General features: G+C 45.2%; 3 protein-coding genes and 1 long non-coding RNA gene across 6 annotated transcripts; 2 read left to right on the top strand and 2 right to left on the bottom strand.

The window, feature by feature from the left end:
* The first annotated feature begins 318 nt into the window (after positions 1–318).
* Positions 319–2,075, top strand: LOC136744451 (uncharacterized). Its single transcript, XR_010815987.1, has 2 exons — positions 319–526; positions 713–2,075. It is a non-coding gene; the product is annotated as an uncharacterized LOC136744451 (long non-coding RNA).
* Positions 2,076–3,134: 1,059 nt separating this feature from the next.
* On the top strand, positions 3,135–7,221 carry tmem101 (transmembrane protein 101). Of its 2 annotated transcripts, none has more exons than XM_066698759.1 (4): positions 3,135–3,282; positions 4,304–4,484; positions 4,742–4,888; positions 5,410–7,221. In XM_066698759.1, the coding sequence occupies exons 1-4, from the start codon at positions 3,152–3,154 to the stop codon at positions 5,716–5,718; spliced, it is 768 nt and encodes a 255-aa protein (XP_066554856.1). In that variant the 5' UTR covers positions 3,135–3,151; the 3' UTR covers positions 5,719–7,221. The 2 variants fall into 2 exon arrangements, with proteins under 2 accessions (XP_066554856.1, XP_066554857.1); XM_066698760.1 differs by lacking the exon at positions 3,135–3,282 and adding an exon at positions 3,752–3,821.
* A 558-nt stretch (positions 7,222–7,779) lies between these two features.
* nags (N-acetylglutamate synthase) lies at positions 7,780–14,659 on the bottom strand. Of its 2 annotated transcripts, none has more exons than XM_066698757.1 (8): positions 14,129–14,659; positions 12,236–12,522; positions 10,356–10,569; positions 9,826–10,006; positions 9,551–9,590; positions 8,981–9,106; positions 8,636–8,818; positions 7,780–8,315 (listed from the first exon to the last, which is right to left on the bottom strand). In XM_066698757.1, the coding sequence occupies exons 1-8, from the start codon at positions 14,489–14,491 to the stop codon at positions 8,141–8,143; spliced, it is 1,569 nt and encodes a 522-aa protein (XP_066554854.1). In that variant the 5' UTR covers positions 14,492–14,659; the 3' UTR covers positions 7,780–8,140. The 2 variants fall into 2 exon arrangements, with proteins under 2 accessions (XP_066554854.1, XP_066554853.1); XM_066698756.1 differs by having other exon boundaries at positions 8,981–9,112.
* A 4,290-nt stretch (positions 14,660–18,949) lies between these two features.
* Positions 18,950–23,139, bottom strand: LOC136744488 (reticulon-4 receptor-like). The gene is made up of 3 exons (XM_066698758.1): positions 22,897–23,139; positions 20,997–21,374; positions 18,950–20,730 (listed from the first exon to the last, which is right to left on the bottom strand). Exons 2-3 carry the CDS (start codon positions 21,270–21,272, stop codon positions 19,951–19,953), a joined length of 1,056 nt encoding a protein of 351 aa, XP_066554855.1. The 5' UTR covers positions 21,273–21,374; positions 22,897–23,139; the 3' UTR covers positions 18,950–19,950.
* Between the last annotated feature and the right edge of the window lie 547 nt (positions 23,140–23,686).

Raw genomic sequence — 23,686 nt, forward strand, 5'->3', positions numbered from 1 at the left:
ACAAACATATTTTTGCATAGGCAAGTCAATAACGACACATTTCTGCTTAAGTAGTTAAAACCCGATAACAGTTTAACGAGGGTATGGTTGTTTGTGAGATCATCTTTGGCTAGTGATGGAAAACTGTCTTTTTCAACTTTTTCTGTAGGCTTATATTACGGTACAGGGAGCGTATTTCCCTGCCACAACCAAGCCCATGTATCCTGATGCAATACAGTGTAACTAGAGCTTTTCGGGACTATCCTTATCCAATCAGAATCCACTCCACATACATAGCGTTACTTTTAAAACTGGATTTGTTTCTGAGAAGGCAGAGATGGTGGTTTTTATGATCGTTTCTCCCTTTGGACAACAGTGTCAGAATATGCTTTGGTTGAATCGCAACAAGGAGAAGACAGAGGAGCGCCTCCACAGTGAGCACAACTCCGCAGAAAAACTGACCCGAGAGATGGGAAGAAAACGTGTTGAGTGTCCGGAACAGGGAAGAAAAAACGCCAGAGGGATGGACTGAGGAATGAAGTCTCCGGTGAGTAAATCATATCATTTCCTTAGCGGTATGATTTCTAAAAATGTAAAGTAGTATTCTGTATGCTAATACTGTATGCTTCAACTAGTAATTATTTTTAAGACTTATGAATTAGATGAAGTAATGGCGAGCTGCCTAATTGTGTGCACTTTCTTAGTAGCTAATCTAGTATAATATGAATTGCAGATAAATGAAGGGTCCTAATGGCACCTGAGAAGAACAAGAACGGCATTGAAGCGTCAATATGAACAGGATCCCAAAGAAAGCGTCTGAGGATCCAGAAACGAGTCAAAGAATCAAAGAAGGAAATGAAGGTGCAAGTTATGACAAGATATTCAGTTGGTGTATTGTATTGCTTTGGTAACTTTTACATACTGTATTGTATATAATCTTAATTAAAACAATGTGTTAACTGTGTCTACAATAAGAGTGATATGTTTTACAGTTAATATATAAACTTAACATTCTCTTAAAGAGTTTATGTAGAGTGATAGAATATAATGATATAGGAGCATTTAAAACACATTTACAAATTTACCCTTTACAAGTATATCAGCTAATTATATCTATTTCTATAATTACAGAAATTGATGAATAAAGCAAAAAAATGCAGCAGTAATGAAATCGGCAGTCAATAATTGACAACGGATCAGACATCTGATGCGAGTGTTAAATCTGGACATGCCTTTGAGTTTCAGACATTAAGTTCTGATTCTATGAATATGGTCCTGCTTAGTATTTTAAAGTGTTTCTGTACATTTGTTTTTTCCTTCAGTACAGATTTGACCAAAACAGGGTGCCTTCACAGGGAATAAATTATTAATATTATTAAGTTAAAACTTGATTGTATAATTACTATTCTTATTGTTTATTGATTGTGCTCTTATTTTGATATGTATTTTGTGATTACTGTAAGTTCTCCTGGTTAAGGGTGTCTGCTCAGAAATAAATAGTAAGTGAACAAAAAGTATTTAAGATTGCCTACCCTAGCCATGTAGAGCTTTGTCTCCATAATTTAGATATACAAACTTTTTTCCTTTCAAGTGCAATTGAAGATACATCTTTTGTTATTGTATTTCTCAGGTCGAGATTGTTACAGGAAACAAAGTCTATGTTTTCAAAAATGCATGGGCAACTACCAAGTCTCAGAGATCCTGCACATGTTTTTCCTGAATTTGTCGTGCTTTGAGAAAATGAAGTACAGAAGGGAGCTGAAAAGAGAGAGACTTTGGATCAGCACAAAGTTGAGTTTTTGTACTACTACCCAGACATTGCACCCTGGAACTAAAAGGTCAGAAATTGTAAGAACACTGAATTAGAAATTAATGATCAGCGATACAAGTCTCGCAGAGCAACCCAGCTATTTGTAAACGACACCCCTCAAATGTAACTGGCAAATAGTGTTTCCTCAAATTTAAAAAGAGACCCTTTTGAATGAATATTTGTATCTGTAATACAAGTCCATTCAAGAAATATAGCTATTACAGTTGTGGACTCATTTTTGTATATAACTGTTAAAAGAACAATAAATGATCTGCATACAAATCTCCGTAAAATGTGTAGAAGACTTTTATTACACGCTTTTCAGAGTTGTTTCTTTGCACTGGTTGGTTCTTAGTGTAACTTTAAAATGAGAAAGTATTCTGCTTAAAGTGATGTTTGTTTTAGATCATTAAAGTCAAACATGAATTAAAAAAAAAACATGGTTTGTACATTGCATTTTCTTTAGTTAATCTAAGTGAAATCTATTAATGTATTGAAGCTTAAGCATCCCAATGTTTTAAGTTACACTTCCATTGAAAGTGTATGTGTTTGTAAGTTTATCTAAATATATTTTAACAGTATATTTAGAATATAACATGATGTATTTTTTGCAGTCTAATTAAATATATTCACAGTATACTATACATACACTATGAAATATATTGTTATATATTTAGCAGTATACTTAATGTATATTGATATTATAAGTGGACATATTTACCATATAGTTGTTATATATTTAGTAGTATAAAATACGTGTAAATATAGTATATTAAAGATATATTAAAATATAAGTTTACATATATTTCTGAATATACTATAATATACTTAATATTATATTTAAGATCTATGACAATATATTGCAAAATATATAATAATACAAGTTTAAATATTTTCTAATATAATATAGTATATTTTACCCTATATTTCAGGGTTGTTTTTGGCAGATGTCCTATCCACAGGAAAAGCTGACATATCCATAGCCATTTCAACATATTCATATCCAAAAAAGCTGTAATTGTGACTTCAACGGCCTCTCATACTTGTATGGTGGTTGAGAGACGGAAAAAAAAAGTGTACATTTATGTAATTAGCTTGTTGGGATGGGACCATCCCCACCCATCGCAGATGTAGCGCAGATGTCCGCAGTTCTGCACAGATCTGGAGAATCCCATTGGTGGAGCAGCGCAGATCCTACTACAGTCCTGCCTGGATCTGCGCTGCTCCACCAATGGGATTCTCCAGATCTGTGCAGAACTGCGGACATCTGCGAACGCGACCAATCAGCTGCGAGAGTGGGCGGGGCGACGGCATTGGCGGTGCACCCGGAAGCTCGACCGCTTACTTCCTCCCCAAACAATCATGGCGGCCCCCAGCCGGAAGCAGGTTCTGCGGCTGTTGTCCCGGTTCGGGGCGATTATCCTGACTCGGTTCGGGTTCTGGAACTGCTTCAGCATGCTGATGCTGTTCGCGGAGCGCGCTGACGTCAACAGGTAAGACGGACAGAGCGACGAGCCCGGGCGTGACGTCAGCAGCACCCCACGCAGCGGTACTAGCCTCAGTTAGCAGATGCAACCTTTTTCTCCTTTCTCCTCTGTTCATTATAAGTCGTGTTTTCTTACCAAATGGATGTGTTCCAATGCCGTTAATTAAAATTGAGCATTACACTGTTTTATTTCATTGTGCTATTGCAGCTACATACTGTGCAATTGAGACCATCAAGTGTTACTAGTGATTTGGTGGGGGTTCAGTTTTGCACAGTTCTGACCTTTATTTTTCGCTATGTCGTATTTTATGTGAGAATTATTTTGCATGTAAAGAAAACTACGTGTCAGTGCAGAATCCACTCGCTGCAATTCTCGCGTGATATTGAGTGCAGTTTGCGCACGCAGCGCTATTTAAAACGAGTGCTAACATCTGCTTGTGGTTTAGACTGCAGTTCGTGTGCATCTGCGCAGGTCTTTGATGCTGACGAGTGCTGGGCTCGCCCAAATTGTGGCTTTACTAGAATGATGGAGTGGAGACCACCTCGGTACTGCCCGTATCTTGTCTGGATTGCACGACTGTGTGCGATACGTAGTGTGTTGCTTAGTAAACTACCGTGGCTTTAGTCTGAGATTGTTTTTGCAAGATTTTTCCCTGTCTATCTAGCAGTATATTCTAAACTAATACTACCAAGTCATATCAATCCAAGGTTGAGCACTTTTCTTCCAAAATAACGTGTTGGGTGTTCATCACTCTACTGCATAATGGATCCTGGAATCTGAGTCATCCAAGCAATCAAATTGTCTCCTAGCCAAATCAGTTAGGCTTTTTGTTGTTTTTGTGTGGATTCCTTACAAAACAACAATAAATGTAATAACAACAATGGTCATCAGTGTGGTCCTGAGTGAGTCTCATCTTGACCTGAAGACAAAACCAAACCAGAAAACCTCAACCTTGCGGGGTCGGACAGTAGCAATGGCTTGTTGCCCCGAACTGAACTAACCTGTGTTGTGTGGCTCCTCTCCACAGGAAGCCTGACATCCAGGTGCCCTACCTGTATGTGGAAATGGGGGTATCGGTGCTGTGCGCCAGCTTCATGTCCTTCGGGGTGAAGAGGAGATGGTTTGCGATGGGCGCTGCCCTACAGTTAGCCGTGAGCACCTACGCGTCGTACATCGGAGGGCAGGTGCACTATGGAGAGTGGCTGAAGGTGGGTATAGGGTTGGATTTTTTTGCATTGAAAAACAAACTGACAAAACGCAGGGTAAAAAAAAGCCCAATTCTGGTTATAGTTCTAGATTTAGACTTAGGAATCCATCAGTGTGGGCAGTTTGCAGTTTTAGTTTTGGTCATGGTTGGGGTTCTATGCACACCCACTTTTGTGCAGCACACCAACCCCTCCTACTCACCTGCCCTACAATCTTTAAAAAGTGTGACTTATCTCTTTTTTTAATCTCTGGCTGTCAGGTGCGGATGTATTCCAGGGCCATCGCAGTAATTGGCGGCTTCCTCGTTCTGGCCAGTGGAGCAGGAGAGGTGTACCGGCAGAAACCTCGCACCAGATCAATGCAGTCTACCGGCCAGGTCTTCATCGGCATCTACTTGATCTGTGTGGTAAGTAGGGGGGTTGTTCTCCCATACATTAAACCATTTCTGCGTAATCGGTTTTCTGGTGGCACACAGACAATTTGTCTTGGTTGCGTGTGGCAGGCTGCAGCCTAGGCAGTTGACTAGAAGATAGAAGGGGGCGAGGTTGTTCTGATACTCTTGGCCCCAATCCACTTAATCTTATAGGTCAACACTTAATCACCAATTTCTAAATACTGGGAACACATGTGAGTTATTAATCAATTAAGCAAATCAATCAAGGGAATTCTTCCCCCAGGAGGCTGCAGGTATTCAGATAATTGCTCCAATGGTTTCTAAAGGACTGAATTCACCACCGGCTTCATTTATCAAAATGAAATACTTCCAGTATTTATATATTGGTGATACAAGGGTGAACTCTAAAACCTGCTGGATAGGGGCTCTCCAGGACCAGTGTTGGACAACCCTGCTCTTGGATATCTTCCACTGTGAAGACTGCACCTGTGTTCAAGATGCACAGCACTTTCTAAATTTGATTTTCCTTGCAGGCGTACTCACTCCAGCACAGCCAGGAGGACAGGCTGGCCTATCTGAGCCACATCCCCGGGGGCGAGATCACTCTGCAGCTGCTGTTCGTGCTGTACGGTGTGCTGGCCCTGTCCTTCCTCTCTGGCTACTACTTGCGCCTGGCCGCCCAGATCCTGGCCACACTGCTGCCCCTGGTTGTCCTCTTCATTGACGGCAACCTCGGCTACTGGCACCACACCCGGCGGGTGGAATTCTGGAACCAGCTGAAGCTAATCGGGCAGAATGCCGGGATCTTCGGGGCCGTGCTTATCCTGGCCACTGACGGCTGAGGCCCCGGAAGATGCTGGGAGGCCTGGTGCAGGAGGGAGAGTGGGAGAGGGAGAGGGAGACGTGATGGCCTTGTGGAAAAACTGCGGTCTGCGTCTTCAGGATGTTTAGTGTTATAGTCAGCACCACGTCCTGGGCAAGTCCTCACATCCATGACTCCCAGCGGGCAGGGGCTCAAACTCTGTCATGGACACTCTCCCACCCCCCCCAGCTTTCAACATCCTGCCACCCACCTCTTTCTGATAAAGGGAACATTTTGTTTGTTTTTCCCATTTTGTTTTTATTTTGCTCAGGCAATCTTGGTGAATTTACAAAAAAGTCTCACCATTTCAGGACTATTAAATAAAAAGAGGACCTAAACCTTTTAAGGATGCTGACATTTAATGTTTACAATTGTATGAATGTAAAGCATTTGTTTTTCATCTGCTTGACCTCTGGTACACAAATCAACCCACGTTTTACAACGTCAACATCTGAGCTATAGGTATGGTTATGCTGTAGCCTGCTGCAGGCAAGACCACGCGTCGGCACCACACATTCAGGGATTCATGAATAATATTTCTTTGACTTTGAAACGGAGGACCTGTCCAGTCAGTGCTCATGGGAATTTAGTGCAGTCTGTCTGTTGCGGCTGATGTCTTCACTGTCATTTGCCAGAAGACTTTCAATCTCTGAGGAAGCGTCTGACTTATTCTGGCTTTACAGTGATTTCCAGTTGTAATCCCTTGGAACATGCGTCTGTTATTGCGCAGCTCCTTAATGCACAAAGCCGCTTGAATCGTGTAATATGTTACAACGGAAAAGGGATTAGCGTGGGAATTTTGTTTTCTCTCCCTGCAGTATAGGGTGACCTCTCCCTTAATTTATTATTTAGATTATAGTCCTAGCTCTTTTCAGACACTTTAGTGCATGAACAATACACAAAGACATGATACTTTTTTATATGAGGAAGTTTTAATGCTTGACAACTCAATGGCAGCTCTAAATATTGAAAGCGTTACACTACTTATTCAGCCTCCATTGCGATTGTCCCCTTAGGGAACTGACAAGGTGACAGATTCCCCTACAATTATGCTGTATTGTACACGGCCTGTTGTCCTACCACCCACTCTTCTGTCGTAATTCAAAATCACATACCCCTACCTGCCTGGTGTTTTTCCCTGCTCTCTTGTAGCCAGCCTTGTTCCCAGTGTGTATTATAACACTTTTTTAAACTTATGTAATCACTACAGTGGTAATGGGTTCTCTAGTACATGGCTGGTCGTCAGATTTGACGAGGGATTCATATTTTGTGAGTAATGTCCTTGTCTGTTTTTCAGTAGGGCGAGCAGGGTGACCCTCCCTGGGGTCGGGCCTCAGAGGGGGTAATAAACTGACAAAGGTGTCAATACAAGGGAGAGGATTACACATCCCTATGGAAACTGTATTGCAGGAATCTGGTTGGCTCAAACTGATGACATCACTTAATTTGTTTGTTTTTTAATAAAAGTTCAAACTGAAACTAATCCATTTGCACCAGAAATTCCTTCCTAAAAGCAACATGTCTCATCAGACAAGATGAGAACAATAACGCATTTCATTATGTAAACAAAGCAATGATAAAAAGTATAGATACCTTTATATAATCCCCCAACAGTTGTGGGATTTTCCATTTGCTTCAGTTCTTTTAGAGTCTGTTTCCTTAGAACACTGGTATAAAAATCTATAGCAGGCGGATAAGGTAGATTTGAATAACTACTGCCCTGGCCTGGTAATAAAACTACCCTCTGATTGCGCCTTAAACAGTCTTAAAACAATGTCCAATATTAGCACTAGCTTTTGGCACCTACAATATCGGGTCGTGCAAGACCTGTGCTGGTCTGGCTCCCTGACATCACCCGTATATGATCCAGGCCACAGAACTGGTCCTGTGTACCAACATTACCGGCTACCGGTTTCTTAAATCGCAGCTGTGCTTCACCATTTTGTCTTGGGTTATATTTTGTTTAGGTCAGATGAGTTCTAGACAATAAAGGCCACACAAGCATTTTCCAGTGGAGGTACAGGAAGGCAAATCAGACATCTTGGAATTCACCTGCCAGCAGCACAGAGGGTTTTAATGAGGCCAAGGTTACATTTAATTATTTCCAGTATAAATAACAAAAGTCACTGTGTATGCTTGGTTTCGACTCCTGCCCAATAGTCTACTCTCGAGCTTTTGAACATAAACATCCATAATATTTATACTTCCTTATACAGTACTTCCAAAAAAAGATTGTTGCTTGTATTGTATTTCCCCAAGGGACACTTTGTGATAGGAGTGACTTGCTTTAAAGAGTAATGTGCTTATGAAGCTGGCAAGAGGCTGGCACAGTGAGAGGGCACTCCGCTGCACTGTGGCACCACCCAGCGGTCTTGAGTGTGCGGTGTGCTGGCAGGCTGCACTCAGGACACGGGCAGTGAAGGCTCGGCTGGACCCCCCGGCTCCGTCACCATGAAAGACTCTGGAAGGTTCTTGGCGAACTCTACCAGCTCGTACGAGTCCCGAATGTCAGAGAGGCCAAACCAGAAGACGATCCACTTGCCATTGACAAAACTGCCGTCGCAGTTTTTAAAGTACCTGCAATAAGAGGTGTGGGGGGAGAAAGGGGATATAAGGTGTATTCTCAAAACTCCACAGATAACACACAGGCAAACTAGTCAGAAACATTTAAGTTTGCTTTACACTACTAATCCCATAGTAAGGACTGACACTGTCTGCTGTAAGTGGAATTTTACCAAGCCCTGGTCACAGGCTTTACTGACAATACAGACCGAGTTTCATTTGCTGAATACAGACACAGCACAGAGAGCCCATCAGCCCCGTCCTCTATCCACACGATTCACTGCTGTGAAAGCTCATTCCATCACCCCCTCCTCTACCCCTCCTCCTGTACCTACCAGGGGTTGATGCGGTTGGTGCTGTTGGACCTCCAGAACAGGGAGCCCAGGTCCTGCCGGATGCAGTCCCACAGGATCTGGCTGGTGCCCTGGCCCTGCCGGCTGCTGCTCACCACCAGTTTGTCCAGGTAAGGTGTGCTGCTGCTCACCGGCTCTTTGGTGACAATGGCCACCGCTCTGTACCTGCCAGGGGCAGATTAAACTCTTCCAGCATGAGGCGGTAGACCATCTGCCCACACGTGACTTGAGACCCAGGGTTCAAGATTTTCATTATTGAATTAGGATGATTCTAGTTATTACTGTTATTATCATGTCCTACAAACCCCTGTCCACAAACCCACTCACCCCTCCGAGAGGTAGATAGACTGCAGCCGGCACTGCAGCGAGGCGATGTAATCGCTTTTCAGACTCTTCCCAAATGACTTATTGATCAAGTTCAGGAGCCGGTCGACATCAATCTCGTCCAGGCTGCTGTACCTGCACAGGGGACCCGGAGTCAGAGGGTCAGAGGGTCAGAGGGACAGATAAGGTGACAAGAATACCAAAGAATACCAAAGCTGGCAGCTCTTTCTGCCATTTCCCCATACCACCTCTGTTATTTCTTGATAAATACAATTAAATAATTGTCTAAACACGCTGGATATGCCAGGAGGGAACCTGTGTAAACGGTGTGAAGCAGATGTCGCATTCGTAAAGTGCTATCCGAGGCGAGAACAAACCGGTACAGCATACCGGTAAGAAAGTGGCGTATGCACTCTGTACAAAAGCATGATGTACATTAGCTTGCAGTGCTGTAATAAAATCATACTAATCAATGAAATCTGTTACATTCTCTAGAAAGAAAATGCTCCTTTTCAGTTTTCCATTTTTAGTTCTTAATACTTAGTACTTTACTTAGTAATAAACTTAACATGCCTGTGGATCGGTTCAGCGTTCTTGAACAGGGTCCCCGAACCTGTAAAGAGATTTAGTATAAGGACATGTGCTCAGAAAATAACAACACCCTTACATCTCCACTGTATTTCAATGTGTCTCACAATGCTCCCTGCCCATTACTTTATGAGGTTGGTTTCTCTACAGTGGAGTCAGTTGTGTAAACGAGGGCCCCTGGGGGCCAGTGTGTAACAGCACACCCTGTCAGGCAGGCATGGAGACAGGCCCCTACTCCCTGGGCTGGTTCAGATCCGCACCCTTGTGACTGAAGAGCTCGGTGAGCATGGTGCTGGCGGAGGTGATGACAGCGGAGGACTCGCTAGGCAGCTGGTCCAGCAGGTCCATGATGGCCCCGAGCCGGCGCCGCTCCTGGGGGCCGATCCACTCTGCCTGGGACAGCGAGGCCAGGTCTGCCGGGAGGCTCACCTGACCCACCACCTGACAAAAACATAAAGCGCCTTGAAGAGCAGATCTCCAAGCACGATACTTTAGTATGATCCACACACATTCTTATAAAGTAGATGTGTTAAGGATATGTCATAGTATCAGAACAGGCCTTTAAAAACATCGACAAGAACTCAGAAATGCACACTGTGATTCTGTGAGTGTCATCGAATGTTTAAAACATTTTTAAAAAGCACACCACCTCACAAGCGTAACAAATCAACATGAAAATGCACACGGTTAACACACAGCTCAAAACATCAGAGTGGAGGTTGAATACTTGGGTCCGGGCAAGGTTCCCAGCAACAGAACCGGGAGCCCAGGCTGCTGCCCCGGCCTTTACCTTGTGGCTCTCGTTGCGGATTCCCCCAGAGCTGTTGAGGAACATCACTTTGAGCGGCTGCAGGGCCTTGGCGATGGCGGCAGTGACATCCAGCGAGTCCAGGACCACGGAGCGGCCGTCTGTGCTCCTGCCCACGGGACACACCACCGGGATGTTCCCGCAGTCCAGGATCCACTGCAGCAGCGCCGAGTCCACCGTGAGGGCACTCCCACATCTGTACACAAGGGGGCAACAGAGCCAACCTCATCACAATGTTTCTCAGCAGAGAGACAGACTTTTTTTTCCTTTGCATTCCACCCCTCATCCTCTCCCACAATACAAGAGGACAGAACAAATCAGAACCAAGCCTTCCCCACCCAGCCCTGAAACAACCACCTCTGAGATTAAAGCAGGGTGTCTAGTGTTATTTATGTATTCATTTATTTGGTGGGTGTGGGGAGGGGTAGGATTGTTTGTTTTTCTTGGATATAGAAAAGTCGAAGTAAAACATTTCATTTTAAAACATTACTTAAAAGCCCAGTAAAACAGATTTATCCCAAGAATACACGAGTAGCAGTAGTGCTAGATTTGCACTTGCAGGAGGGATAACAACAAGCTGCTGTCATCCCACTCAAGAAACCTACCCTAGACCCACCTCTCCTCAGAACTACCGCCCGGTCTCCCTACTCGCATTCCTCTCAGAAACCCTCGAACATGCTGTCTCTCTGCATTTCTTTCCCATCACTCACTCCTGGATCCTCTGCAGTCCGGCTTCCGCACAGCTCACTCCACTGAGACGGCTCTCCTGGCAGTCACTGACTCCCTCAGCCGTGCTCGGGCGGCCTCCCTCTCCTCAGTCCTCATCCTCCTCGATCTCTCTGCAGCATTTGACACCGTCGATCACTCCATCCTCCTCTCCTGCCTCACTGACCTTGGGATCTCTGGGACTGCTCTCACCTGGTTCTCCTCCTACCTGAGTGACCGGACCTACCAAGTGATGTGGCGAGGCTCCTCATCCACCCCCAACCTTTCCTCCTGTTCTCTCTCTACACTCGCTCCCTGGGCCCCCTCATCGCATCCCATGGTTTCTCTTACCATTTTTACGCTGATGATGTCCAGATCTTCCTGTCTTTTCCCTCATCTGACACCCTCATCCCCTCTCTCCTCCTGCTTGTCTGCTATCTCCTCCTGGATGCATTCACACCACCTCAAGCTCAACCTCTCCATATCTGATCTCCTCTTTTCCCCCCTCTTCCTCATCTTCTGCTGACCTCTCCATCTCGATGCCCTTGGAATCTACGACACTCTCTCCCTCTTCTTCAGCTAAGAACCTAGGAGTCACCCTCGATCCTGGGCTCTCCTACACTCAGCACATCACCACGCTGACACGCACCTGCAGATTCTTCCTGAGCAACATACGCCGGATCCGTCCCTTCCTCACAAACTACTGGACTCAGCTGCTCATCCAGTCCCTGGTCCTCTCTTGCCTGGACTACTGCAAGTCCCTCCTGGCCGGCCTGCCTGCAACTACTACCCACCCACTCCAGCTCATCCAGAACTCTGTGGTTCGTCTAGTTTTCTCTGACCCGATTCGCACACGCTACTCCACTGATTTTATTTAATTGTACAATGTATTGTGGTTTGAATTGCACTGTATTATGTAAATTGGAATTTGTAATGTTTGATGCCTTGTACTGAACTGTATTTTTGCACTTTGTATTGTGCTTATATTTTGTAAGTCGCCCTGGATAAGGGCGTCTGCTAAGAAATAAATAATAATAATAATAATAATAATAATAATGAACCTGATTTCATTAATTCAGAAGGTACCACTGAAAGCATTCACACAAACCAATAAAGAAAAAAACATAAAATCCTCCCATCGTTCATGAAACACTAGCCTGTGCGAGGAGCTGGTCGGCGCATCATGGGCGAGCAGCAGCGACTCGGCACTGAAGAAGGGCACGACGCTGGCAGAGCTCCCCAGCAGCGCCTCGGTGAGGACCTGGCAGTGCCGCACCAATGCCGCCCCCTGGCCGGAGCAGCTGGCGGTTGGCGTGTAGCACTCCTCCCCCGAGGACTGGAGAGCCACAACCACCACGGGCTTCATGTCCATGCGCTGCAGGAACGAGAGCCCGAAGGCCAGGCTGTGCACCATCTCCCGGTTCTTCAACACAGACTCGTCCACCTGAGTGGCGAGAGAGAACATCACCACTGACCACCCTGGCTCTTGATCGCTGCTCTAACGAATCCATGTCACCAGTTGCATAAAGCCGGCCCCTGGGGGCTTCAACGGGATTTAAGTTTTAATATATTTCTTGCATTTCGTAACATATGCCCTTAGCCAGGGTGACTCATGGTTGGCACAAAACATACACATTTCACAACAGTACAACAAGAACACTAATTTAACTAATTCACACATTTTCTGGAAAAAACATTGACACCTCATTTCAGTTTTATGGTGCCTACTTGCAGCGAGTCACATCTGTAAAGAGGGGGTGACTGAGCTTTACGTTCCCCACAGTAAGTCAGAGTTGGTTTTATCAATCACCCAGGGCAGTCTATTGACTTTGTTACTGGGACTCAAAAGGAAAAAATGCAACCACAGCAACTTTAGGTGACTCAGATAACTACCAAAATCCAGATTATTACAGATCTCAAAACCTGTCGTTTTTCAGTGTATTCTCTTTTAATAGCCTGTAGCTCACTGACTTAGTAGCCAACCTTGTAAACCTTGAGAACGTGCTGGCAGTCTCACCCTACAAAACTAAACCGGAGAACTTCAGAAAACTGGAGAACACTCCGAAGAAATGCAATAAATCAAAATATTCACATTATTTCCTCTGTCCAGAATGAGACTTTTGCATGAACCTTTTTTGTTCTTATTTCAATGTAAACTACATTTAACTGATGATGCATTCATGTACTGCCAGACTTCACTGTACAGAAGCTGTTATATTCTAGAATATGTGGGGAAACGGTTCTCTGCAGTTTTCCCTTTGGGTAGTAGAAATAAAGAGCATTATTACAGAATTAGTGACAGCTCGCCTGCATAAGCAAAGTAATCCAGCTCTTTCAATGTAGTGCCAACGCGGCAGTTTTGCAAACTCCAGAAATAAAAGAAAAAGAGCAGTGCATGACCGCGTTAGCCGTAGCAGTGCTGTGGAGGGGAAAAATCACGGCGTGTCATTCTGCACAGCCCAGTAGCGATCCCGTCACTAATAACGCCGTGTGCTGCTTTAATAAACCACTCAGGCCTTCCTCTCGGCGTGTGAAGCCTGTAAGATAGGGTTGCATAAGTTACTGCCACTCAAATCACACGCGAATAAACGGCTCTTGGCGCCAGTGTGCGCAGGTCACGGCACGCCTGGGACTCGCTGTTCTGCACAGGGCGTCTACATTCAGGCTTAGGGGGTTCAAAACGGTGTGCAGGATCTGGGGGTGCTGACAGTGTGGGGGCTCAGAGAAAATACAGTAAATAGGGTCTAGCGACGCCTCTGATTCTGCACATGGCATATTTTTAAAAATACGGCCATCATCGATATAGGCTGATCTATACAGGTAGTTACATTATTATTATTTCTTACTACTTACTGTAAGTGCAATATAAAGTACAACTTACAAGTTACATATACATGCATATACAGGTAAAATACAAATGATACAATCAAGCAATTTTGTGTGGTGTTCAATATGGCCATATATGGACCAGTCATGAGTATGCAACAGATTTTGTATTGTGGCATTCCTAGAGGCTTAAGAAACGGACTGATCGCATTAGTCCCACTCACCTCCAGGACCGCGAAGGCAGGGGACTGGGTCAAGCTGGACTTCTGGAAGTGGGTCAGCCAGTACCGAGCCTCCCTGGGGTCTCCTCCGATCTCGCTGAGAAACGCCTTGACGTCGCGGTAGATCAGGCTCCGGCTGGCTGGAGCGGGGAGCTCTGGCAGCGGCGTGGCTCTGGGGTAGTCTAGTTGGGCCAAAGCCGGGCTGTTGCTCCCGAAGCCCCCGGCGCTCACAGAGCCCGTGTGCCGCTGGAGTTTACGGAGGTGCCGGTTGTGGTGTTTGTGCGCCGGGGTGGCGGGTTTCGAGAGCAGGTGGCCGGCCAGAGCCACGGCCCTGCAGCTGCTGGAGCCGGCGTGGAGTTTGGCCATCTACCCGCACTGAAAGCCAGCAGCCGGGGGCGTCGTGGACACAGTGAGCTGCGATTAGTAGAGCCGGTCAGAAAGCTCAGCGGCACCGACACCCACATCTGCGCGAAAGAGCTGCCCTACAGCGGGCGGGGCGGGCGGCAGGGGCGGGGGCCGCAGCCGGTGCCGAAAAGGGAAGATACCTGTTTCTTACTGCACAGTACTGCTTATGATATGATCAGAGATAAACAGAAACTTTCAATCTTCTTTAAAATGTCTTTAGCCTCTGCAATCGGGGACAGAATTGAAACGCATAGCCTGCATTTAATAACATTATTAACTAGAAAGTAATGTTAACCAGATTTTAAATTTATCTTTGTTTCATTTTAGCATATAGATTATATTACCACAACTGTTTTATATTAATGGAGTTGCATAGTACGGTACTATCTCGGGTCATCTCATGCTGCGTACTAAGTTATACCTCCTGCAGCAAGACAGGGAGAAGAAAAGGAAAAGTCGGAACAAAGTTGCTGGTGAGCGGCTCCCCGGTGACGTCAGTGACGTGGGCGGGGCCTCGCCTCAACTAGGAATGCCGAGCGACTGCCTGTATTCGAAACCGCATACTACCTTCCTGCATACTGCATACTGCATAAGCACACTGCATGCCTAATACTGATTTTCTGACTAGTAAGTAGTACAGTATGCAGTATGAATGATTCAGTGTGCTATATATGTCATGCTCTTTATTAATAATACTATTAATAATCCTGCAATTGAACAAGGCATAAGTACTGTAACAGAATGGCTCTTCTCCCCCCTTTACTGGTACGTGTTGCGTCAGTTGTCTAGCAGGCGGCGCTGTATTTCATCCAGGAGAAGGAAAACAGGTATGATGAGATGGGGCTGGTTTTATCGGACAGCTGTAATTATCAAAGAACTTGAGTTCAAATAGGCTTTATACTCATTTCAGCACAGCTTGCAGCTCTGAGCTTCAGATCGTGATAACTTATATAAAGGATTACATGCTTTTGCTTTAGATGCATGGGGTGGAGGGTGCATGCATAGTATGATACAACAGCACTGATGTGTTAGGTAACGGGGGATTACGTAAACTGCGGTGGGTTTAGCATGACGTCACGGAGGCTTAGAGCTTCGCGTTTAGCCCCAATGAGATGCACAAGAGAAATAAGCACATACCTCTAATACTAGTGTTTACGACAATGAAGATCATCGTTCAACAAGGAAATCAAATGTCTCTTCATCTATCTAGTCCAGCTTCATATAGGTTTAAAAACTGTCAATAATTAAAAATGTTATTGTTATTATAGTACAGACAGTAGCAGAAAAACTAATAGAATAGCAGTAGTAGTAGCAGTATTAATAGTAGTATTCAGCAAAGCCATACAACTCTGCAGAAGAGTAACAAACAGTGTAGAGTGGTGGTTAGGGCTCTTGAGCACAGGGTTGTGCGTTCAATCCCAGGTGGGGGACACTGCTGTTGTACCCTTGAGCAAGGTACTATACCTAGATTCTCCCAGTAAATACACAGCTGTATAAATGTGTAATTGTATGTAAAAACAGTGTGATCTACTGTAACAATTGTAAGTCATGTCTATTAAGAAATATAATCACAAACACAGTGATAGACAAGGAACTTCTCTGTCTATTATTATTCAGCTCTTGAGCTTTTTTAATGTTCCACTTCTCTTATTTGCCCTTGTCCCTGCACCTGGTACTGTTACACTTTTCCATCTTCAACTGGGCCACAGCAGTATCCTCAGGCAGGGTCACTCTCCCATCAGATCTCACCGATTCACTAAGATCAAAGGAGTCTGTTCATCTGCACTCACCCCCCCCCCCCCTCTATTTTAATCGCTGCAGTAATCTGCCCAAATCAACAGCAGCAGTAGCAGCAGCACAGCCATATGGTCTCGGTAGGACACGTGGTTCTGTGCTCGGCCTGGATGTCTCACGGCTCACGGTGCATGTGTTTTATCAAGTAACAAATTATCTGAAAAATGTATTTTGTCGTGCGAGGCGCATGCAGACGCTTGGGCACATCTCTACAAGGCTCTGAGGAATACCCCGGCCAGGAGGTAATTCGCTTTCCCTGCGTTTTATTTCTCCAGTCCTTTAGGTGGAGGGAGTTTTAGGGGGGAGCTTGAGTTGATAGTAAACCAAACTACTTATGCAACTCGTCAGAGGCCTTACCTGCTGAGTATTTGAAGACCCTGAGGTCTAAGCTTAGCATATGAATAAAAGTATATATCCTGCTATGTATACATAATCATATCTCTCTCTCTCTCTGCTTATGTGTCTCTCTCACACTGTCTCTTTGTTCCAGTATCTGTTCGGAGCAACTGCGTCCTGTCTTGTACATCTCTTCCTCAGGAATGTTCTTTCAGATAAGACAAGCATGACCTCGAACCATTGCCTGGCAATTTCGCCTCCAAGCAGAACAGCTGATGGGCACCCAGGCTGTGTGCAACCCCTCGTGCGCGGCTGGGACGCTGCCCCCCCCAACTGCTTGGACACTATGTACCTCTTGTGTAACACTGTGTAACATTGTATATTTATGTTAGCTTGGAGAGCCTCCCTTTGAGAACGCTGTGGAGAGTGAGACTGCCTCGCTCTCTGGTTTTCTCCCCAAACTGCTTGTGTATAAAATATAAAGACTCCTTTTTGTACCTGAACTCCTGATCTGCTGTTTCGTCCCTAAAAGGGTTCTTCAGTATTGAAAGCGAACTGTACGCTGGCTTTGCTGCTTGACTGAGCTGCAGTCTCCATCAGATCCTTCTGTCTGGCTGTGAAGGTAGGTGTGGGCACATGTAAAGTGCATGTTAAGGTGTGTATGTATATATGTATGTACAGTGAGGGAAAAAAGTATTTGATCCCCTGCTGATTTTGTACGTTTGCCCACTGACAAAGAAATGATCAGTCTATAATTTTAATGGTAGGTGTATTTTAACAGTGAGAGACAGAATAACAACAAAAAAATCCAGAAAAAACACATTTCAAAAAAGTTATAAATTGATTTGCACATTAATGAGTGAAATAAGTATTTGATCCCCTATCAATCAGCAAGATTTCTGGCTCCCAGGTGTCTTTTATACAGGTAACGAGCTGAGATTAGGAGCACTCTCTTAAAGGGACTCTCCTAATCTCAGCTCGTTACCTGTATAAAAGACACCTGTCCACAGAAGCAATCAATCAATCAGATTCCAAACTCTCCACCATGGCCAAGACCAAAGAGCTGTCCAAGGATGTCAGGGACAAGATTGTAGACCTACACAAGGCTGGAATGGGCTACAAGACCATCGCCAAGCAGCTTGGTGAGAAGGTGACAACAGTTGGTGCGATTATTCGCAAATGGAAGAAACACAAAATAACTGTCAGTCTCCCTCGGTCTGGGGCTCCATGCAAGATCTCACCTCGTGGAGTTTCAATGATCATGAGAACGGTGAGGAATCAGCCCAGAACTACACGGGAGGATCTTGTTAATGATCTCAATGCAGCTGGGACCATAGTCACCAAGAAAACAATTGGTAACACACTACGCCGTGAAGGACTGAAATCCTGCAGCGCCCGCAAGGTCCCCCTGCTCAAGAAAGCACATGTACAGGCCCGTCTGAAGTTTGCCAATGAACATCTGAATGATTCAGAGGAGAACTGGGTGAAAGTGTTGTGGTCAGATGAGACCAAAATCAAGCTCTTTGGCATCAACTCAACTTGCCGTGTTTGGAGGAGGAGGAATGACCCCAAGAACACCATCCCCACCGTCAAACATGGAGGTGGAAACATTATGCTTTGGGGGTGTTTTTCTGCTAAGGGACAGGACAACTGCACCGCATCAAAGGGATGATGGACGGGGCCATGTACCGTCAAATCTTGGGTGAGAACCTCCTTCCCTCAGCCAGGGCATTGAAAATGGGTCGTGGATGGGTATTCCAGCATGACAATGACCCAAAACACACAGCCAAGGCAACAAAGGAGTGGCTCAAGAAGAAGCACATTAAGGTCCTGCAGTGGCCAAGCCAGTCTCCAGACCTTAAGACCTTAAAGAAAATCTGTGGAGGGAGCTGAAGGTTCGAGTTGCCAAACGTCAGCCTCGCAACCTTAATGACTTGGAGAGGATCTTCAAAGAGGAGTGGGACAAAATCCCTCCGGAGATGTGTGCAAACCTGGTGGCCAACTACAAGAAACGTCTGACCTCTGTGATTGCCAACAAGGGTTTTGCCACCAAGTACTAAGTCGAAGGGGTCAAATACTTATTTCACTCATTAACATGCAAATCAATTTATAACTTTTTTGAAATGCGTTTTTCTGGATTTTTTTGTTGTTATTCTGTCTCTCACTGTTAAAATACACCTACCATTAAAATTATAGACTGATCATTTCTTTGTCAGTGGGCAAACGTACAAAATCAGCAGGGGATCAAATACTTTTTTCCCTCACTGTAGGGCTGTTTTTTTTCCATCTATCCTTGTATTCGTCAAACCCCATCTACCTACCTCCCAACATAGACACTGAAACAAATGTCTCCAGTTACCTGCATTCATCAGATTCAGATCACCATGACAGTGGATTGTGACTGAAATGAGGAGTCATAATGGTTAGTTGGGGTTCTTGATTGTTTAAACACCCCTAATGCAACCCCCCCAGCCGTCTCACAGCCATTCAGGCACACATGTGCGACGTGCTGCTCAGGAGCATGCTGTGATATGCTGAAGGGAGGGAGATTTCCAGATGCTAGATGAGGAGAGCAATAGAAACCAAATCGGTTTTCATAGACAAGTTCCAGGGTACGCTTATATTAAACCAGCAATATCCCTGGACATACCCTGAGCAGATGCCATTGGCGCTGGATCAGTAATGCAGCCAATCCCAAGCGGGTCAGCAACCATGACATACAGAAGAGAGACACAAAGCAAGAGAGAGAGAGTGTTTAATTCTCCAGCCCCTCCATCCCCATGCTGGCGGATGGGTCGGACCACAGCTGATTACACAACTTTAAAGTGCCCTTCAATCAAAACAATCAATCAATAAATCTGCCATTTTCACATGTTTAACAATCACATTGGAGTGAGAACTGTGCTGTGATTCCTTGAGGAGTAAATTAACTTCAAAGACACAGTGACGGGGCACCTATTATGTGGTCACACATAATTCTCTGGCCAGGGGACAGGTTAAATGACAGGCAGGGGACTGTAGCAAAGTACTCCAGTTGAATACATTGAAAACATCTAAGGGTTCAGGCAGCACACCACACACGTTTCAGTGCACTTCAATGACAGGGCTAGTCTAAACATCACAAGCTGTGTCTTTTGTCTTTGGATGATTATCCACCAATAGTTAAGCAAAGGACATTCAAAGAACCCTGCAAGCTCCACTTCCTGCAGGCCATGTGACCCTCCCTTTCCCACAGTGCACAGTACCGTGCCCGAGCTGTGACTGCGGGCTGTGAGGAGGAAGCAGGTGGATCATTTGTCCTGCGGGTCTGAGCCCTCGGCCTCGGTCCAGTTCTTCCCACGGTTCTTCTTGCGGTTCCTCTCAGCCATGACGATGGCTGCGATGACGGTGACCAGCACGGTGACAGTGATGACCAGCACGGTGGCGGTCTCTGCCACGCAGAGCTGGCTGTCCACCCAGGCCAGGGAAGCGCCAGCCAACTGCAAGGGCCCATGGCAACTGATGTTCTTGTAGTCATCCACGTGGAGGTGGCGCACGCTCAGGATCTTGCTGAAGACGCGGTGCAGGTCGCAGTCGCAGTCCCAGGGGTTGCCGGCCAGTTGGAGGTGAGTGCTGGGGGTGTGCAAGTTCAGGAAGGTCTTGAATTTGAGGTGCTCCAGCTGGTTGCCCTCCAGGCCCAGCAGGGAGAGGCTGTGCAGCGAGGTGAAGGCCTCCGTCTCGATCTTGGAGATGTTATTCTGACTCAGCAGCAGCACCTCCAGGCTCTGCAGCATGGCCAGAGTGCCCTGCCGCAGCACACTCAGCTGGTTACCCTGCAGGTAGAGGTGGCGTAAACGGGACAGACCTCTGAAGGTCCCCGGTGCCACGGCCTGGATGCGGTTGTAACTCAGGTCCAGCTTCTCCAGGTTCTCCAGCCCCTCCAGGCTCAGGAATTGCAGGGCCTCCAGGCTGTTGTGGTCCAGCAGCAGCTCTCGCAGGGAGGACAGGCTGTGGGAGAAGTCAGGGGGCAGCCAGCGCAGCTCGTTGCGACTCAGATCCAGCTTCTCCAAGAAGGCGAGAGAGGAGAACACCTGCGAACAGCGACAGAGACAAGCTCACGTGAGGGAATCACCCACAGGGAACCACATGAGGCAGGAGAAAGAAGGAAAACAAACATGAAAACAAAATGAGGTAGTCACACACTATGAACACATCATGAGTGGGATTCCCAACAGCTTGGTCCTAGATCTGGCATCAAATTGAAAATAGACAAACCGAATTCTTGCCTGGATATATACGGAGTTTCAGAAAGAGTAACAACACTTTCTGTGATCTGTCTATGTTTGTTTGTTCTTACCTGGGGCTGCAGCACTTCTATGCCACTGCCTGACAGCACTAGAATCCTCAGAGACCACAGGCCGCTGAAGGAGTGGCTCCGCAGCTCAGACAGGTGGTTGTCCCCGAGGTTGAGCAGCCAGGTCGCGTGGGGCATGTTCCGGGGCACATGGCTGAACCCGCGGGCGCGGCAGTCCACCAGGCCCGAGGAGTCATAGCACAGACAGTGGGGAGGACAGAGCTTTGAGGCCTCCGTCAGACCCCCGGCGAGGAAGAGCAGGACAGCAGTGGCCAGCATCTCAGCCTTTCCAGATGGGGGGGTTCTGGCGTCAGGAGCGGGAGAATTGATCCCAGTCTCTACTCCCCACGGGGCTGACTGCCCTTCCCAAGAGGAGTGCACCTGTGCAGAGGGAAGATTGAGGTTAGGGAAATGACATGTTGGCAAACATGAAAACAGAATTCCAACACGACTACCATTACTACGACTACTTTTAATAAAAATAATAATAATAAACTGTAATAACTATAAAGTAGGCATATGTACATTTCTATGTATTTAATACCCCTGTATTGTTTGTATTACTATTATTATTAAAACAAGACTGTCTCTCTTGCTCGGTGTCACTTGTAAAGATTATGTTTTCTGGCAAATTTGTTCCGGCAACTATCCGTTATTTAATAAGGCCGTATCTGTGAGATTAATCGCAACAACAGCGGCTCCTTCAAAGCCTTAATCACCTCCACACACGGACAGAGATGCAGAGCGCTCGGTTAAGTTTAATTTTGGATGCCGTCCAGTATAAAATGGCAGAATTTATTTGAGCCAAGAGCCTCAGATAATTCCCTGTAAAAATCTGATTATATAAACCGGGAAAGATTATATGCACTGGAGGACGCGGTCAGGTCAGGAGCTCTGCTGCGTGGGGCTGCTGTAGCAATGAACCCACAGTGCATAAAAGCCATTCACCTTCAAATAAACATTGGGAGGGGGGGGCAAAAACAGAAATGTTAATATTATGTGGTACTGCATGGTAGCAAAAGTAAATTGATTTGAAAGCAGATTCAATAAAAAGTTGGACATTCATGCAAAAAAAAAAAAAAGCTAATTGTTGTGGGGCTTGGGCTATTTTGGATGCTCAAATAAATCAAATTAATGGATCCGTTACGATTATCATGTAATAATGTGAGGAACGTCATTTTTTTAGATGAATTCAGGACCATGATCCATGTTGGATACATTAGGATTATTCATTTAGTTTATTATATTGTTGTGCGCCGGTATTCAGTAGAAACGCAGCAAACATAATGTGTTAAAAACATTAGCAAGCTTAATGAGACTCGGAGGCAGTTCAGAAATAATTACTTTCCATTTTGTTTTAATGTACACAAATGTATGTTTGTAACGTGCTATGCAACAATCTGACTTGCTCAAGATACTCTCGCATGTATGAAATAATAACTATAAAGTCAAACTTATTATGACATTATAATCAAAGTTATATACGTGAAATCTATTGTCGCACAGCAAAGATGCAGTAAACCTGAACTACTCCGACAGCGCACGGGCATTGTGTTTCTGAGGGTCTAGAGTCGGTACGTGTGGACCAGACCACGCAACCATGCACTTTCCCTCCATACAACATTTACGTGCAGAAGTAGTAAAGTGATATCCATCATGAACTGTTCCATTTTCACTTCAAGTCAAAGCATTGCAAATAAGGTTGACAGTCGTGTAAATGTATAAACCAAGCAAGCATCAGATCTGGCAAGCATCCTAACCCTGCTTTGGGCAATTCATTGTGGGCTCGATGTGCACCTGTCTGGAGCACATAACACTTTCCAGCTGCAAAAGACAAATTGCGTCATAGCTATTCAGCTGCAAACCCGTCTAAACTGCAGAGAGAAACAACAGCATGATTTACCTGGCTGTATCCATGACAAGGTCTCCTTTCGCGGGACAGATGCGGCGCAGGGGTTCTCGATGTTGTGCGTCTCCCCCCGAGTAACAATCTCTCTCTCTCTCTCTCTCTCTCTCTCTCTCTCTCATTACAAATTCACTGACGTTTCCACCCTCCTCCCATCCAATCTGTCCTCGTCATCCGGTGATCCCGGGCCTCAGTTCATCTCTGGGGATTGGGTTTATCCGTATCTGTTTACCTCGTACTGGGCTTGACTTCCAACAGATATACTTACGTGTATATAAAAAAGAAAATCTGATAAACTACATTGTAATTATTGGCATTGTCAGTGATGTAATATTCTCAGAGCCTACTACTCACCTTTTTTATGAATGGTCTTTGAAGCAATACAACTCTGCTCTCCATCTCCAATGTATACTACTACTACTACTAACAACTAGCATGTTTAGTACTTGAAGATACTTTGCATGCAAAAGTACTTTTTGAATATGTTCTACTGAATGTGTATTGTGGTAATATTCAGGTTACTCTCAGTTGAATTGATTGTAAGTAGTAGTAGTAGTAGTAGTATAAATGAGATTATGAGTAGTTATGCATAAGTGATAGTAGGTGTCAGTAAGTATATTAGTAGGGGTAGTATTAAAATGCTAAGTTAGTGTGCATGATAGTAAGTAGATGTATATGTAACCTTTGTCAGACACAGTAATACAGCACAACACAGCAGTAACAGCACACTCGTGTAATTTACGCTACACTGTATTACATATTACTGTATTGCACCACTACACTGTAC

The sequence above is a fragment of the Amia ocellicauda genome, chromosome 3 (genome assembly GCF_036373705.1).
Source record: "Amia ocellicauda isolate fAmiCal2 chromosome 3, fAmiCal2.hap1, whole genome shotgun sequence".
NCBI classification, from domain to species: Eukaryota; Metazoa; Chordata; class Actinopteri; order Amiiformes; family Amiidae; genus Amia; species Amia ocellicauda.

Excerpts from the sequence above, each read along its gene's own strand:
- tmem101 (XM_066698759.1), top strand. The coding sequence starts at position 3,152 with ATGGCGGCCCCCAGCCGGAAGCAGGTTCTGCGGCTGTTGTCCCGGTTC. Across the intron at positions 4,485-4,741 it reads ACTATGGAGAGTGGCTGAAG|GTGCGGATGTATTCCAGGGC; the intron begins GTGGGTATAGGG and ends TCTGGCTGTCAG. Across the intron at positions 4,889-5,409 it reads GCATCTACTTGATCTGTGTG|GCGTACTCACTCCAGCACAG; the intron begins GTAAGTAGGGGG and ends TTTTCCTTGCAG.
- nags (XM_066698756.1), bottom strand. The coding sequence starts at position 14,491 with ATGGCCAAACTCCACGCCGGCTCCAGCAGCTGCAGGGCCGTGGCTCTG. Across the intron at positions 10,007-10,355 it reads TCCGCAACGAGAGCCACAAG|GTGGTGGGTCAGGTGAGCCT; the intron begins GTAAAGGCCGGG and ends TGTTTTTGTCAG. Across the intron at positions 8,819-8,980 it reads TCTATCTACCTCTCGGAGGG|GTACAGAGCGGTGGCCATTG; the intron begins GTGAGTGGGTTT and ends TGCCCCTGGCAG.
- LOC136744488 (XM_066698758.1), bottom strand. The coding sequence starts at position 21,272 with ATGCTGGCCACTGCTGTCCTGCTCTTCCTCGCCGGGGGTCTGACGGAG. Across the intron at positions 20,731-20,996 it reads TAGAAGTGCTGCAGCCCCAG|GTGTTCTCCTCTCTCGCCTT; the intron begins GTAAGAACAAAC and ends CGCTGTTCGCAG.